The following is a 14,942-nucleotide window of genomic DNA, read 5'->3' as shown; positions in this document are numbered from 1 at the left end:
CCCAGTTTCTCACAAGAGGGCTGACCCAAAGTTCCTTTGCATATGTATATATTGATATCATCATCAAATATTCGTTATTCGGTTTTGGCAGCCATAAAAGATATGTGCAAATACATGTTAAAACAATCATCAAGGCAATAATACTGATAAAATACAAACACTAGAATCCATATTACCATTAGCATCTGGTCAGTTAAAACAGTCTGGACAAATGTTTTAAAACCATCAAAAGAGCAAAGGTAGTCATAAAAGATCGTCGTTAATTGCATGTGGCAGCTGACAATGTGTTTTTTAAGAATGATCTTCATATGCCAATAATTGCGTGAGTATGTGTGGCCCCAGGCTACACATGTTACTTTAAACCATTAAAAAGCAGTCTTTTTATACAAATCAAATCTCATTCATAGAAAGTAAAAATTGTTAGAGAGTAAAGTGTGAATGTACATCCTAAAAGTGCAATCTTGGCTGGGTAGTTACAGGATTGCATGTTACAGCGAACTATGCATCTTATCTCTGGTCAATCCAAACTACACTTAGAATGTGCAAATCAAGTGTTATTCACACAGTATATTAATGTGATAAATATAAAGTGCGACCATCCGATCCTAAAAAGATACAATTCTGGAAATACGGTCATGAGAAAGGTTATTACTATTACTGGGAACTGAGCAGCTACATATGGCCAATCTAAATAACCGGTATGAGCCATTTCAGCTCAGAACATGACAACATATGTTACAAAGATCATTTCCCCACTTTATTCCTTAGACGTACCACTGAAGGAATGAATTTGTATATCATTCGACATATATATATATTCTGTGAGGAGGAGCTGGAGGTAATACAGGGCCAGTCTGCACTGTCTAATATTCAGGACTCTTAATAACGTTGTTATAAATTCCTTCCGAGGGTCAGTATATTACTGACAGAAAAAAGAAAACGCAGCATGTTCTGCGTGGAGTTTGAAACACAGGGGCATGGATCAAGAAGGGAGTCATGATAAACATTACTGGGGTAAGGAACCAAGAGATGAGCTATACTAAACCTTGTGAGATAGCATATCTTCATGTGACATAAAGAGGACCAAAGACATGGTTCAGCTCGTTCAGTGGTGATTAAAGGTAAGTATTCATACCAGCCGGACACAAATTAGGACTTGCTACACTGCGCTTTACTCAAATACTCCTCTGAAGAACCTTGGAGGCTCTTTGGCCCTTGACGTAATAATCCAGCCTGAATTCTCTCGAATAAAGATACACAGACGGTTCCCTTTGGCCTGAGGCCTCTCTCTTTGTGACAACGTCCTCAAATCGGACGCTCCATACCGACTGCGCACTACCGGATTGTATCTCTTTGGCAAACGCACTCAGCCACTACTTTTTTGCCCCGAAGAAGCCCTTGTTAGGGTGAAACGCGTTGGCTGTCTCTAAAGATGTACACCAAGCGTGTGTGAAATAAAGACATACAACAACATCAACAAACGACTATTGATTGCTTATCAATTTGTATACTTATAACTTGTCACTTGCTGCTTATGTGTATTGCCTCTCATCCATATTCTTTAAGTATTCGGCCACTGTCTTCTTCCCCGCCTCTGTGTGTTCCCTGTGTTCCTTAAGTATATTTAAAAGATCATTCTTCAACTGATAAGTCCTGAGCAAGACTGCACTGCTGGTTTCATTTCCTTGTAATCCGCTTATTGGAGGTGCCTGGCTTGGGTGCCATCTAAAGGAAGTCACTTCCCTTTTTATTCATTTTATTGTTTATCACTTTCACTTTGACTTGATTTTATTTACCAGGATTCTGCCACTCACAGAGGAGCCTGTGAGGGCTGAAGGGGTTGCTGGACCCCGGTTAGAAAACCCCTTTTCTTTTAATCCACATTTTGTGACGGCGCTTTGGCGCCGGCAATCAGTACGCACCCCCCTCTTCATGGAGAGATATGTAAGGACGGCAATAGCGTGTCCGCACAGCGGACGTGTGCTGCTGGCGTGCCAAAGGAGCACCAAAGGCAAGCCCATCTGTGCCCGTCCGCAGCTGGATCGTGCCTAGCACCAGAACCCCTATTTCTCTCTCACCCAGCCACCAGAATTACTTTTACCAGTAAGGAACTCCATGCGCTTAACCCAGCATGTTCCTCCAGCTGTGCATGTTTTAAGCTCCCTTCTGCCCCCAATCATCAACTCTAAACTGCCTCAACTGCAGCTTTAAACTAGCTGAGACCACCTTTTACACCCCTCTGAGTGTCTACTCACTACTCCCTCCTTCTCATGCAAACAAGCAAGAGCCTAACCTACGTGGCGCCCGCATCAACGCACTCTCCCTCCCAAAGCATCAAATCAAAGTATCCGACTTCCTAGACAGTCATAAACGTGATGTAGTATTGTCACTGAAACCTGGGCAGATGCTTCATCCAGCCCTTATTTCGCCGTAGCAGTACCTACTGGCTTCTCTCTACATAGGTTAGACAGACCACAAAAAAGATGTGGCAGTCTAGCTCTAATATACCGCAACTGGAACACAGCCACTGCTGAAGCTGCGCCATCCTCAGACTGTGAGGCCTTTATCTTCAATTTAAAGGTGAACAATAAATATTCACTTAAAGGGTTGCTTTTGTACTGCCCACCTGGCCTTAGAAATAGGTTTGGGTACAACCTCAGCGAATTACTTGAAGCTAGTCTATGCACCAAAGATTTTACTATACCAAGGGATAAACATTTTCTTCCCTTAGAATCTCAATCTGATAAAGACACAGAAGCGCTAGTCGAATCATTAGCCTCACTAGGACTGTCACAACTAATCAAGCAGCCCACACATCTGGCTGGTCACACACTAGACGGTCTGTTCACTAGTAATTCCCTGCTCACATTAGATTATATCCTGGTCAGACCATCATGCCATCATCTTTGGAATCTATCTTCCCCTTGAGCCCCATTCCTGCCAGAACTCCTATGACTCCACTCATAGGAGGGCCTGAAGCAAAATTGACAAAAACACATTAACACAATACCTTCTACAATCACAACTCACCCTTCCACAAGACACTGAGCTAACCTCCTCCCTTTACACAGATTGGCTGAACTCCACTTTCTCGACGCTAGCTCCACCCAAACACCTCCATGCTAACAGAAGTAAACCCTCTGCCCCTTTGTTTACTGAGGCACTCAAACTGGAGAAACAAGCTTGCAGAAGACAGGAAAGACATTGGCGGACACACTACGATACCCACAAGAAAACCTCCTACAAACTAGCACTGACTAAATACAAAAACTTCCTAGTTAAAGAAAAGAGTAACTTCTTCACACAAATTGAAGCAGCGAAAGACTCCACTAAGGAGCTATTCCAGGTAGTGACCTAGCTTACCACTCTTCCTAGCAATAAGGCACAGCCACTCACAGCCAACAGTTCTGCAACATGCTTGCCCACAGCTTTAGGGACAAAGTTGATCTAATATTCTAAAAATTTGACAATTCAACTAAGGGGGACGACAAGGCTCATACCATTCAGTGAACTCCCCACCACACCTCCTTCACAGAATTTCTATCCACCTCCCCCGCGCTAGTCACCAAAATGCTTAGCAGTTCGAAATCCAGCTCTCCACTAGACCCCTGCCCCCTGCAACTCTAAAACTGGCCCCTGACCTGATAGCTACCAATCTATCGTCTATCCTCAACTCCATGTTTACCACCGGTGTCTTCCTCTCCATATGGAAAAGAGCCTCTATTCTCCTTCTGATCAAGAAGCTCACACTAAATCCTGTCGACTCTAATAACTATCGTCTCATCTCCTGCCTTCTTCTACCTGCAAGATTCGTAGAAAAAATAATGAACACGCAGCTTGCTCAATTCATCCAAGATAACCCTCTACTGGATCCGATTCAGTTCGGAGTGCAACCTGGGCACAGCACAGAAGTAGCCCTAATCAAAGCCATTGAGGAGATAAGAGCTGCACTGGAGAGAGGAGGCTCCGCAGCTCTTATTCTCCTTGATCTATCTGCAGCTTTTGATACAGTGGACCACAAGAATCTGATCAATCGGCTGGCTGAACTAGGAATCAAAGACAAGGCCTTGTCTCTTCTGACCTCCTTTCTCTCTAAGAGACTACAAACAGTTGCCTTACGACAATATGAATTCCCCCCCTTTTTCACTTCTGTGCAGTGTTCCTCAGGGATCCTCCCCCAGTCCAACACTATTTAACATTTATGTTACAGAACTAGCCACTCTAATCAGGACTTTTCATATCTCACTCACTTCCTGCGCTGATGACACTTAGCTAGTAGTGTCAGCGTTTAAAAATAATCCCAAACTCTATACCCATTTCCACGACTGTATGTGCACCATTAGTTCTTGGATAAACAGTCACTGTCTGAAGCTCAACACAGGGAAAACAAAGGTGGTAACTTTTGGAAGCCTCTCTCCATCTTGGACCGCTTCATAGAGGCCAAAAGATTTAGGCCCTCTTCCCACCACCATGGCCAAAGCCAAGAATTTGGGAGTTCAAATTGACAACAAGTTTAACTATGGCACCCAAGTGATAGCCGTGGTCTCTTCATCCTTTTATACACTCGGGATGATCAAAAAAATTCCCTCTTTCATTCCAGACACACCAAAAAGACTGTCATCTCCGCCTTAGTTCTATCAAAATTAGACTATTGTAACGGTTTCTACTTGACTTTACAGGAAAAATACATTAACAAATTCCAGATGATACAAAAAGCTCCTGCAAGGATTCTACTAGGAATTCATAAATTTCACTCTATCTTCCAGAAACTTCACTGGCCTCCAATGAGAAGTTGCATAAAGTTTAAAGCATTCTGCATCACCCATAAGGCACCACACAACACAGGCCCTGATTACCTAAGGCACAGCTCCAGTGGTACACACTCAGCAAACCCCTGTGCGCCTTAGGAGCCAAGACCCTCATGGTATCCAGATTCAAAAAACTTAACAGCCCACCCCCCCCATATGAGGACATTGCCCACCCTGCTTTGCTTTAGAAAGAGGCTAAAAACGTGGCGTTTTAGAAACTAAGGGTTGTGCAATCGTGTTCTAGTGCAGTCAGTGCCAAGGCATCTCAGGGTATACATGCGCTCTACAAATTTTATTAATATAACATATTTGGGAATAGTAGCGATAAGTTGCAGATTCAGGAAGTATGCGACTCGCCCCAGAAATTCAAGCTGCTTCCTAACATAGCTGAGCCTTGGGATTTTATACATGTAATCAAGGCAAAAGCAGCCTTGAATAATTACTCGATTAAGTGCAGGTTCGTCCTTTGACCAAATAGATTGCCACAACATTATAGGCACACTTTGGATGTGATTTTCTATGGTGACCAAACCTAGTTCCATGTGACATAATATTATTGGGAAACTGGTAGGTACCGCCAAGAGTCTCCTCAGAAGAGCATTTCTGCTGTCTGTAAGAATGAGACGGTGGCAAAGCCCAAAACTACTGCCCCGTGCATAACGACAGAGCAGCAGATAGTTAGGGCGTCAAGTGGTTTTGAGCCTAATTGCTTGACAAATCTGAAAAGTGCCTCAATGATTTGTTTGAGAAAAAAAACCTTCCTGGCCTCAATGAGGTAATGCAGGAACCCTTTTGGTCGAATGAGACGCCTAGGTGAGAAAAGGATGGTACATGAGAGATTTTATTGTGTTAATAAAAATAAAACATTACTTCGGGGGGGGGGGGGAGGTGGGGGGAGTTTCCCAACTACCCTGACATGCGGCTTATCTGTGTTTGTTTTTAGGTCCAGATAACTCATGAAGGCGGCAAATCTACTTAAGTTTTTGTAGGCCAACGCCAGTTCTAGAAATCAGAATGCAGTCGTCAGCATAAAGCAGAGCTGGTAGGTTTCTATACCCTTCCCTTGGTGTATCAGCCTACCCCTGGATAAGATGGCCCTCAAGATCGTTGATGTATGAACAAAACAAAAAAGGGGCTAATACGCAACCTTGCCTTACTCCACACCTCATATTGATTGGGATAGTGAGTTCGCATTAGTCTTGTATCTTATTCTCCAAGTCACATCTTTGTGCATCTGTACTAGGAAGTGCAGTAAGGGTGCATCTCTGCCCATTCCTAGCATTTGTTTCTACAGTTTCCCCCTGTCCACCCACTCAAAAGGCAGACGTTATATCCATGAATCCTAGATGGAGTGTGCCATTCTTTGCCATCCTATACTTGCTTATGACCAGGTGGAGGTTCAGGCATTGCTCAACATTGCCGAGGCCCCTCCAAAAACCATACTGTATGTCACAGAAATTTCCTCTTTCTGCCACCCAAGCCTCAAGACGATCAAGTAACATACTGCCCATGAGTTTACTTGTGAAATCAATTAACGAGATCAGTTGATAGCATTTGGGGTTTGGCCTGTCACCTTTTTTAAAAATGGGTAGTCTGATCGTGTTGGACCAAGATTGTGGTGGCCCCGTGATAGATACACATTTCATAATATGTGTAAGAACTGGTAACCGCAGATAAAGGTTTGCTAAGAAAAGGTCGGCAGATATCCCGTCGCGGCCAGGCGCCTTATTCTTGATGGTCTGCTGAAGGCACCACTGACCTCCTGATAAGTGGGCAGTACTAATTGCTGGCCGCTGCTCTTTAGGTGACTGGATGTGAGCTCTGACAAGTAGGTAGTCTCTCTTTACTCCTATACACCCCAGTAAAGTGGTCAACCCATTTATCGGGTGGGAATGTGACATCAATGCAGGTGTTGTGGCTATCTCTTGAGAAAGGGGAATTAACCGTCTTCCAAAAGAGATTGGAATCCTTCCGTGCAGTTTTTCCCATGCCTCTTGCCTGAGCTCAGCCTCACGGGCCACGATAGCCTGTTTATATTGTTGCCTGCACAGCCTTACCAGCACAGCTGTCCCTTGGTTTCTTTTTCAGGCCAGAGACAAGGTCGCTGTGGGTAAAACAATAATCATGGTAAAACCATTTTGGGAACTTAGGGGCTCTCGGTCTTCTATCAACCATCACTAACTTATTAATTGACTGAGTTATACTGTCAAAAACGCCCAGCATGATATTTGGATTGAGTTCACTCTCTAAGCTAGCGAGACCCTGCCCCCTATTTTTCTTTACCAGTTCTCCCAGAATAATATCAGGGTTCTCTGTTGCCCATTTTTGCATAATTCCCTTGTTCTTATTGTAGGCTATTGGTAGAATACAGGGTGTTTTTTTTGTTGTTCCGTGTCTCAAAGGAGATAGCCAAGGGGAGGTGGTCGCTAAGACATTTTTACAGAATTGAAAAGCCCACAGCCTTTTGTTTTATAATACTCCGAAAGGGCAATAAAATCAATAAGGCTACCTCCACCTCCACCTTTGTATGTTAGCTGATCTGTGACTGTGCAAAAAGATCTATTGTGAGAAAGAGGAACAATTTTAACAATATGGAATTAAAAATTTCACCACTGGGGTTATGGTCAAAATTATATGAATGTATGACGTTACAATGCATACATTTACAACACAGGCCTTTACAACGCAGTTTTTATATCACAACATCCTTTGCAACGCATTCTTTTACATCGCATATCACTACATCGCATTTTCAGAAACTACCTTTACAACGCATTCCATTACATCGCAACATACCATTACAACGCATACCATTACAACGCGTACCATTACATCACATTTAAGGTAAGTGTTGGATAGTGTAGGGGTAAAAATTACTATTCCAACTCCAGTGAGTGCAACAGTAGGATAAATGTTGGATAGTGTAGGGGTAAAAATTACTATTCTAACTCCAGTGAGTTCAACAGTAGGGTAAGTATCAGATAGTTTTAGGGTATTATGCGTTGTAATGGTATGCGTTGTAATGCCTACTTTGTAGTGACATGCGTTGTAGTGACATGCAATGTAATGGCTGCGTTGTAATGGCATGCAATGTAAAGGATGTTGCGATGTAAAGACTGCATTGTAAAGGTAGTGCGATGTAATGAATGCGTTGTAAAGGTTGTTTCCTAAATGACATTGGTCCTCAGTGACATCTCCCATCAATCTACATGCCTTTGTTTTTGATAGGGGGGCATAATTTGCAGTCAAAATCACCCCCTCCCACATACAATGAATACCGTTTTGAGATCATTTAGATGTCTACAAAGAGAACATTTGAGTAGGCTAGCTATGTCAGTATTTCCAGAGGCAAAATTGTTGTTATAAAAATTGGCAATAACCATCATGGTCTTCTAATCCTACATGATGTAAATGAATTGAAAGTGAGGGGACTCAAGGTGCGTGTTACTAACCTTTTAGTCCATAGTATTTGCTATTAAGTTTAGCTGGCCACCTCAATGATGGTTCCCCAACAAGTAGCTGGCTGGCGCGCAGCCAGAAAAAAAAACATCTATATGCACCGGTTCCTGGCCCGAGTTTCTTGAAGACACACAAAATTGTAGCCCTTTACCATGTAAAGCAATCATTATTCTCCACCTTGTTCAGAAGGCTTGCTACGTTCCAGAAAAGACATTTAAAAACATCCCCTCACGCAGGGTCTCTTATGGGTCTTTGTCCCATCTTTACAGGGCAGTACTGTTTTTCTCTACTTGGGGGTTTACGTTATACGGCCTACTTTGCCATGGGCGTTTGTCCCATTTACAGTGCTCCTCACACTCCTGCAGTAGAGGATGGTCTTGGGTTTCAATCCCCTTGGCTGAAATTGTCTTTCTACTTTCAGTATTTTGCTGTTTTTTATAACGCAATGTTACACTTATATCTTATTGTTATTGCCTATGGAAAATGGGGGGTAAGTATTAGTTATACTGTATGTATCTACTTTGCCTCTTCTCTGTTTTCCATTATGTCCAGCTTTCCTTGTGATGTTCTACTTATTTTCATCCTTGGTTTCTGGATTTATATTGCTTGTTGTCGTCCTATGTCCCCAGCCTTCCCTCGTTCGTACTCTTATTCTTTTCCTTCCCTGATCAGGAGTAGTTCCGTTATTCCCTCTTCTTTGTGTCTGTGTGTAGGCTGGTGTCCAGTTTGCATCATGCCTTATTCTTCCTTCCTTTCTTACCTGACTGGCCAGTGGGTATGTTTGGGGGTTGTCTTTGGCACGTCTGTTCTCTCTCCATTTCGTATTTCCTCCCTTTCTTCTCTCCGTCTCCTTTCTATTTCATTGTTGTTTTAGGATGGGTTTTCTATTTGCTTACTTACACTTTACCTTCTCCTCCTGTCTTCTCCCTTCTATCCCCTCGCTCTGCTGTGCTCGCTCTTTCCCGTCACGTTCTCTGTCTCACCGCTGTTCCTTCCTTGCTTTCTGTCCTTTGCTCACCCTCGTTTTCTATTGCAGCACTTATTGTATTTGTTGTTCTGTTTGGAAGGAAAAGGGATATGTAGTATCCTGCATTTGTTATGTAAGGTATTTTACCACCCCTGCTCAGTCAGTGCCTGTGCTCTGAACTCATTAGAATGTTGGAGTCTGATGATGCCTCGGAATGTTGGGACTCGGAGAGGTGAAGTGACAGTGGAGCATGGGCTGAGCAGCTGATAGGCAGCTGCTGGTGGGGTTCTGATATACAACTTAACTACTTGATGTTCTGAACTTTACTACATGTTATCTTCATGAATAAAACATCCTGAATTACAACCTACTTGCGTGGACCTCCTCACTACAGACTGTCCTTGAGAGGGCTGGCTGGTCCAATCAGAGCTGCCTGGCCGCCTCCTAGCGGGAGATTGCAGCGCTGGGTTGTGGTTGCGGTAGTAAAAAGGTGAGCAGAGGCTCTCAGCAAAACAAACAATTTTGGTGCGTTTGTATTCTATAGTTATGATAACAGGTGAGACAGCTAAAGCAAGAGGTATATAAAGAAAAAGGTTGAGGCGATAGCAGATGTGGCCGCGTTTCCTACTCACTGGGAAGTAGTTGTTTCTTAGTGTTTAGAGATTGAGGTTTGCTAGATACTGGTCACTGATGGATTTTAAAGAAGGAAGGATATCTTCCCATGTTACTTACTGATCTACCTGAAGCGTAGGCCTCTAAGTTCTATGCTTGGCTTAGAAATGTGTAAGAAAAACTTTGATACCCTTCTCCAGAATGGTGGAGGAGGATGAGCAACACAAGATGCAAGTTTATAGGTACTTCCAGCTTTGACATACGATTGTCACATCAAAACTCACTATAGGACCCCAGACTATAACCTGATAAACCATAAAATACGCGTGGATCCCTCTGAAGAAGGTAAAAATCTCTCAAATATACTGCACTTGCTTAATAATAGTCAGCACCCCCCAAATACACAAGTAAAACAGAAATAGGTCTTTGGGAGAAGATGAGTGTGAAGAAATTAAAATGGCGGTGTAAGCAATTTAATTACATGCATTGCATATACCATTCACCTTAAAGACTCTGGAAGATGGGCAAAATATACTCCCCGATACGTCCTGTATGTAGAGTTAACAAGGGAGGGATTACTGTATGACTTGGACCTGACAGAAATACAGAGGCCTTGGTCTTCTGTTGTGAGAATTCTAACCGAGATAGTGCAGATACCAGTGACTACACCTCCCAGGGTACTGTTAATGGGGCTAATGGAGGGGGAAGGATTTTCCAGTCAAATTGAAACGTTGGTAGACTTGGTTGTTTAGTTGCTACCAGGAACATTGAAGACACTGGGTGTGGTCAGGTGTGACTAGTGTGCATGAATGGCAACAGGGAATGAAGAGTTGCGCCATGTTGGAGAAAGCAGCGTATGAGGCTATCTGCTGCCCACATAAATATGGCAGGATATGGGAACCCTGGATTTCATATGTTGGTCTCCATATCTAAAGATGCGTGGGAATACTGGTGATTGATTGTCATGACTAATGGATATGAGTTTGTTTTCTTATCCTTCCTAAGGGTGGTTTATCTCCACTGTGCACCTTATTGTTTATTGTCCTTAAAATCAATAAAGAGAACTTTTAAAAGCTTTAGTAAATACGATAGGTTCATTTTATGCAATCCACTTTCAATAACTTGGAATAAAGTCACTGAAGAGCAGGAGCTCTTTGTTGGAACTGTGGATCCCTATGAGGGGGATTCAGTGTTGTGACACACTGAGGGCATCGAAAATCTCATACGTTTGAATATTGAGACTGGAGAGGCAATGAGCAAGGGAAGCCACAGCAGATGAAGGCTGTAGAACAGTAAATAGGCAGGTACCAACTGGCAAGTAGTCTCAGGGAGTTGAGCAATCACTACTGAAATGTATGTTTAACCCACAATTTGAAGGTTTGAATTTTGGCTCCGCATTATGGAATAGTGAAGAACAGTGTGGAGTGGAAAAGATAATTAGATAGGCAGACATTTTGTCTGTACCGCAATTTTTTTTTTTTAAACAAACTTTATTGAGGAACCTTGACATCGTAACAGTGCTGAAATTATTACTAAAAGGTCTTTTTTGGTTATTTTTCTGTTTTGAGGCGAGCATAAACAGTACAGTGCATGAAACCATTATACAGTGATACATATAGTGTAGCTGGAGAGGAACTGTAATTACTTATAAATGCAGATAACAGTGTCCGAATACAACATAACTTTGGTATTTGAGCATTCATATCATAAAGCATAAATTTCCTCTTTAACTGAAACAATCAATCCCAACAACATCCTCCCACCCTAACCCTCCCATCCCATGCTCCTGGTCTGTTTTATGGTATTGCCATTGGTATCTAAGGGGGGTCTGAACGGCATTTACCTGGGGGTCTATATTTCACTAAAATTACCAAGTGGGCGTCAGGGATTCAGGGGCTTCCAATCAGGTGGTCGAGAAGTAGTTTATTAAACTACGGTGTTGGGGTACCTTGTAGGGGCAGGGCGTCAAGTAGTTCGAAGTCGTGTAGCATGACATCCCAATCCATTGAAATGGGTTGTTTCCGTAGTCCTTTCTCTTCCTCCCTCCGAAGGGCTACGCTCTCAGCTTTCCCCCACTGTATCATGTCATCATGCCAGCTGGACAACGTTGGGCACCTGGGGGACTTCCAGCTCATGGTAAGAGCTCTGACTGCTAGGATGAGGGCCAGATCTACAAATCTCAATTGTACCTTCAGTGTACTTGTGCATCTGCGAAGGCCCATGAGGCAGTCCAGAACATTATCTGCAATGGGAATGTGTGTGACCTCACCCAGGTATCTACGGATGCCATTCCAGTAGTCCTGGAGTCGGGGGCATGACCACAGCATGTGAAGGAAGTCCGCCTCGTCTCCTTTACAACGAGGGCAGCTATGGTGAGCCTCAGGGAACATACGGTGGATACTTTGTGGGGTGAGATATGACCTGTGTGGAACCATTGTTTGTATGAATTTTAGTTTGGCGTTACGGGACACTCTTTTGGGGTGTTCAAGTATACACTTCCAGGCTTTATCTGAGATTTCATTAGTGGAGTCCTTGGACCATTTTGTTCTAAGGGATACAAGTGTGGCAGCGGCATGTGTTCGTATACCCGTATATAGCCATCCGACGAAGTGTCCTCCATTCCCCATATAATGTAAGAGACATACCAGGGTATGCTGTGGGGGTCAATACGCAGTGGGCCCAAGTATTTTTAATGTAATGGGAGACCGCAGCAAGTAATAGGTATAAATGTGAGGGTGCACCTGTGGCCTGTAAAAAGGATTTGTCTGTACCGCAAGTTAACAGATCTGTCCAGTATTGCCAGCAGTTGCATTGGTAATAATGTATTGCCTTCCTACTGTTTGCCCTCTGGTACTTTTCCACATGTCTACATGTGTCTTCTGCAAACAAAGGGGCCGCGCTTTGAGATGTCTACTGGTTCCAAATACGGTGAAATTGCCACCGGTAACGATCTTACTTGCCCAGAGGTTTCTCCTAAATTTACCAGGCAGGTTCCTGATCAGAACTTTGGGATCTGTGTATGATACAAATAACATTCTTCATATCTCTCCTCGAGCCCTGGTAGCCTCCACTTTCCTCTCCTTGCTTCTCCTGCCCCCACGTCTATCAGTGTATCTCTTTCTCCTCTTGCTCTCTACATCGTATCCTCCCACTACCCTCTTTTCCCCCTTTCCCCACCCTGACAGCCATGCATAGTTTTCTAACCTTACTACTCTGGTTCTTTCTTAGATCCCCCAGAAGTGATGGTGTTCACAGAGAACTCGCTGGAGTTGGGGGAGCCGAACGTTCTAATCTGTTTCATGAACAAGTTCTTCCCACCCGCCATCAACGCCACGTGGTTGAAGAATGGTAAACCTGTGTACCAAGGGGTAGCAGAGACCGACTTCTACCCAAATGATGATTTCTCATTTTCAAAGTTTCTTTACTTAACCTTCATCCCTAAAGAGGGGGATGAGTACGCGTGCTCGGTGGACCACTGGGGCTTGGAGCGCACGGTGAACAGGCTTTGGGGTAAGTCTCAACTCGCTACAATTCACCCCGCCCCCCTCCCGGGTAGTGGAATGGAAATGTTTACCACCTTTCAAGTTACTTAACTAGATGTCCAGTATGATCCAATGTCATCTTAAGGATTTTGGGGGCCCAGGCAATAAATATTTTGGGGGGCCCCTGTACGGAACAACTTTGAATTTTATTACTCATTTCCCACTAATTTAAGCTATGTGATGCCAAACAATATATAATTATATGTTAACGGCTGAGATAGAGAAATAGAAGTAATATTGAGGGAAAAGTTCAATTTCTCAGGGGCTCCCTGGAAAGTGGCGGCCTTTGACGATTGCCCACTTTGCCTATGAAGTAAATAAAAACGCCTCTGGTATGATCCGTGCCAGAGCAGCACCCCTTCTGTACCAGTGTGAGAAATACAACTTCCACAGCACTCTTTATGTTGGAGATCTACGTGAGTTGCACCACAGGTGAAGGTGGGAGGTGCAGGTGGGGTAATTGACCATGGATGTACCATTAAATAAAGCACCCTGCTGGAGGGTGTGGGAACAGTGATTTATGCAGCCCTTTGGAAGAGTTGAGCCATCCAGTAACACTGAACCTCTGACCGGTTATGAACAGTGTGCCCTCCCTAGCTCACTCCGGCATGCCCCTTGCAGCAGCGAATAGCATTGCAGCCATACGGAGAATAACCTGGCCTGTTCTTTTGCACAAAACCACCTCACTTTATTAAGACCTCTATAATTTAAGAGTTGTAGAGTTATGACAAACTTGAGCTATCCAGTATCCAACACAAATCATTAATGCATCGAAACTTAGAGGCATTATAACTTAGGGGCTGATTTAGAAGTTGGCGGACGGAGTTTACTTTGTCGCTCTGATGGAGTATCCGTCTGCCATATTTAGAAATGTCCGTTAGTTCGATGGACATTTCTACTATTCACAGGAACCGCAGTCAAGGCCGTTCTCTTGAATGTATTGGAACTTTACTGTCGTAAGGTAAAGTTTCAAAACTTTTTTGATTTTCAAAAACAAAACCCCAAAATGGGTTTTTGTTTTTGAAAAATAAAAAACAAATAATGCCCCCCTCGCCATGGACATCATCTCCCATAGTGAGAAGGGCATTTTTGTTTTTTTTATGGCCCCTTAATGCCAGGGTTTGCCTGGTGGTGTCAGACAGCGGAAAATGGCTATATGTCCGCCCATCTAAATTGGGCAGGTGGACATCTAGCCATTTTCTCCGACAGCCTGTACTCTGTTGGCCGGTCGAAGGGGTGTAACCATGCCGGAGACGTAGTAGTCACTACCGTGGTTACACCAATGGTCTGCCCACTTCTAAATCTGGTGGGTGGAGTATTCTCTTGGTGGTAAGGCTACTCCGCCACCACCCCAATGGACTAGCTTTACTGTCAAGATATTAACCGGGCCCTAAGTCATGCAGGGATTTCATGGCCCTTCTAAAAGACGAATGGTAACACAGAAGCTCTGTCAAGCCATTTTGGGTATTTCCTGTTAGTCAAAAACCCACAAACCAATGCTTGCTGCTCGACTCCCCACCCATCTTGAAATCATAGCTATCTGTTGTCTGCCCC

General features: G+C 43.6%; 1 protein-coding gene across 1 annotated transcript in view; it reads left to right on the top strand.

The window, feature by feature from the left end:
• Positions 1-14,942, top strand: part of LOC146869817 (mamu class II histocompatibility antigen, DR alpha chain-like) — a 58,893-nt gene that overhangs the window by 36,164 nt on the left and 7,787 nt on the right. The window contains exon 3 of the mRNA XM_085618881.1: positions 13,075-13,356. Coding sequence (XP_085475007.1) covers positions 13,075-13,356 — 282 coding nt within the window. The remainder of the gene's footprint in view (positions 1-13,074; positions 13,357-14,942) is intronic.

The sequence above is a fragment of the Triturus cristatus genome, chromosome 1_1 (genome assembly GCF_964204655.1).
Source record: "Triturus cristatus chromosome 1_1, aTriCri1.1, whole genome shotgun sequence".
NCBI classification, from domain to species: domain Eukaryota; kingdom Metazoa; phylum Chordata; class Amphibia; order Caudata; family Salamandridae; genus Triturus; species Triturus cristatus.
This window is presented reverse-complemented; position numbering and strand designations above follow the sequence as displayed.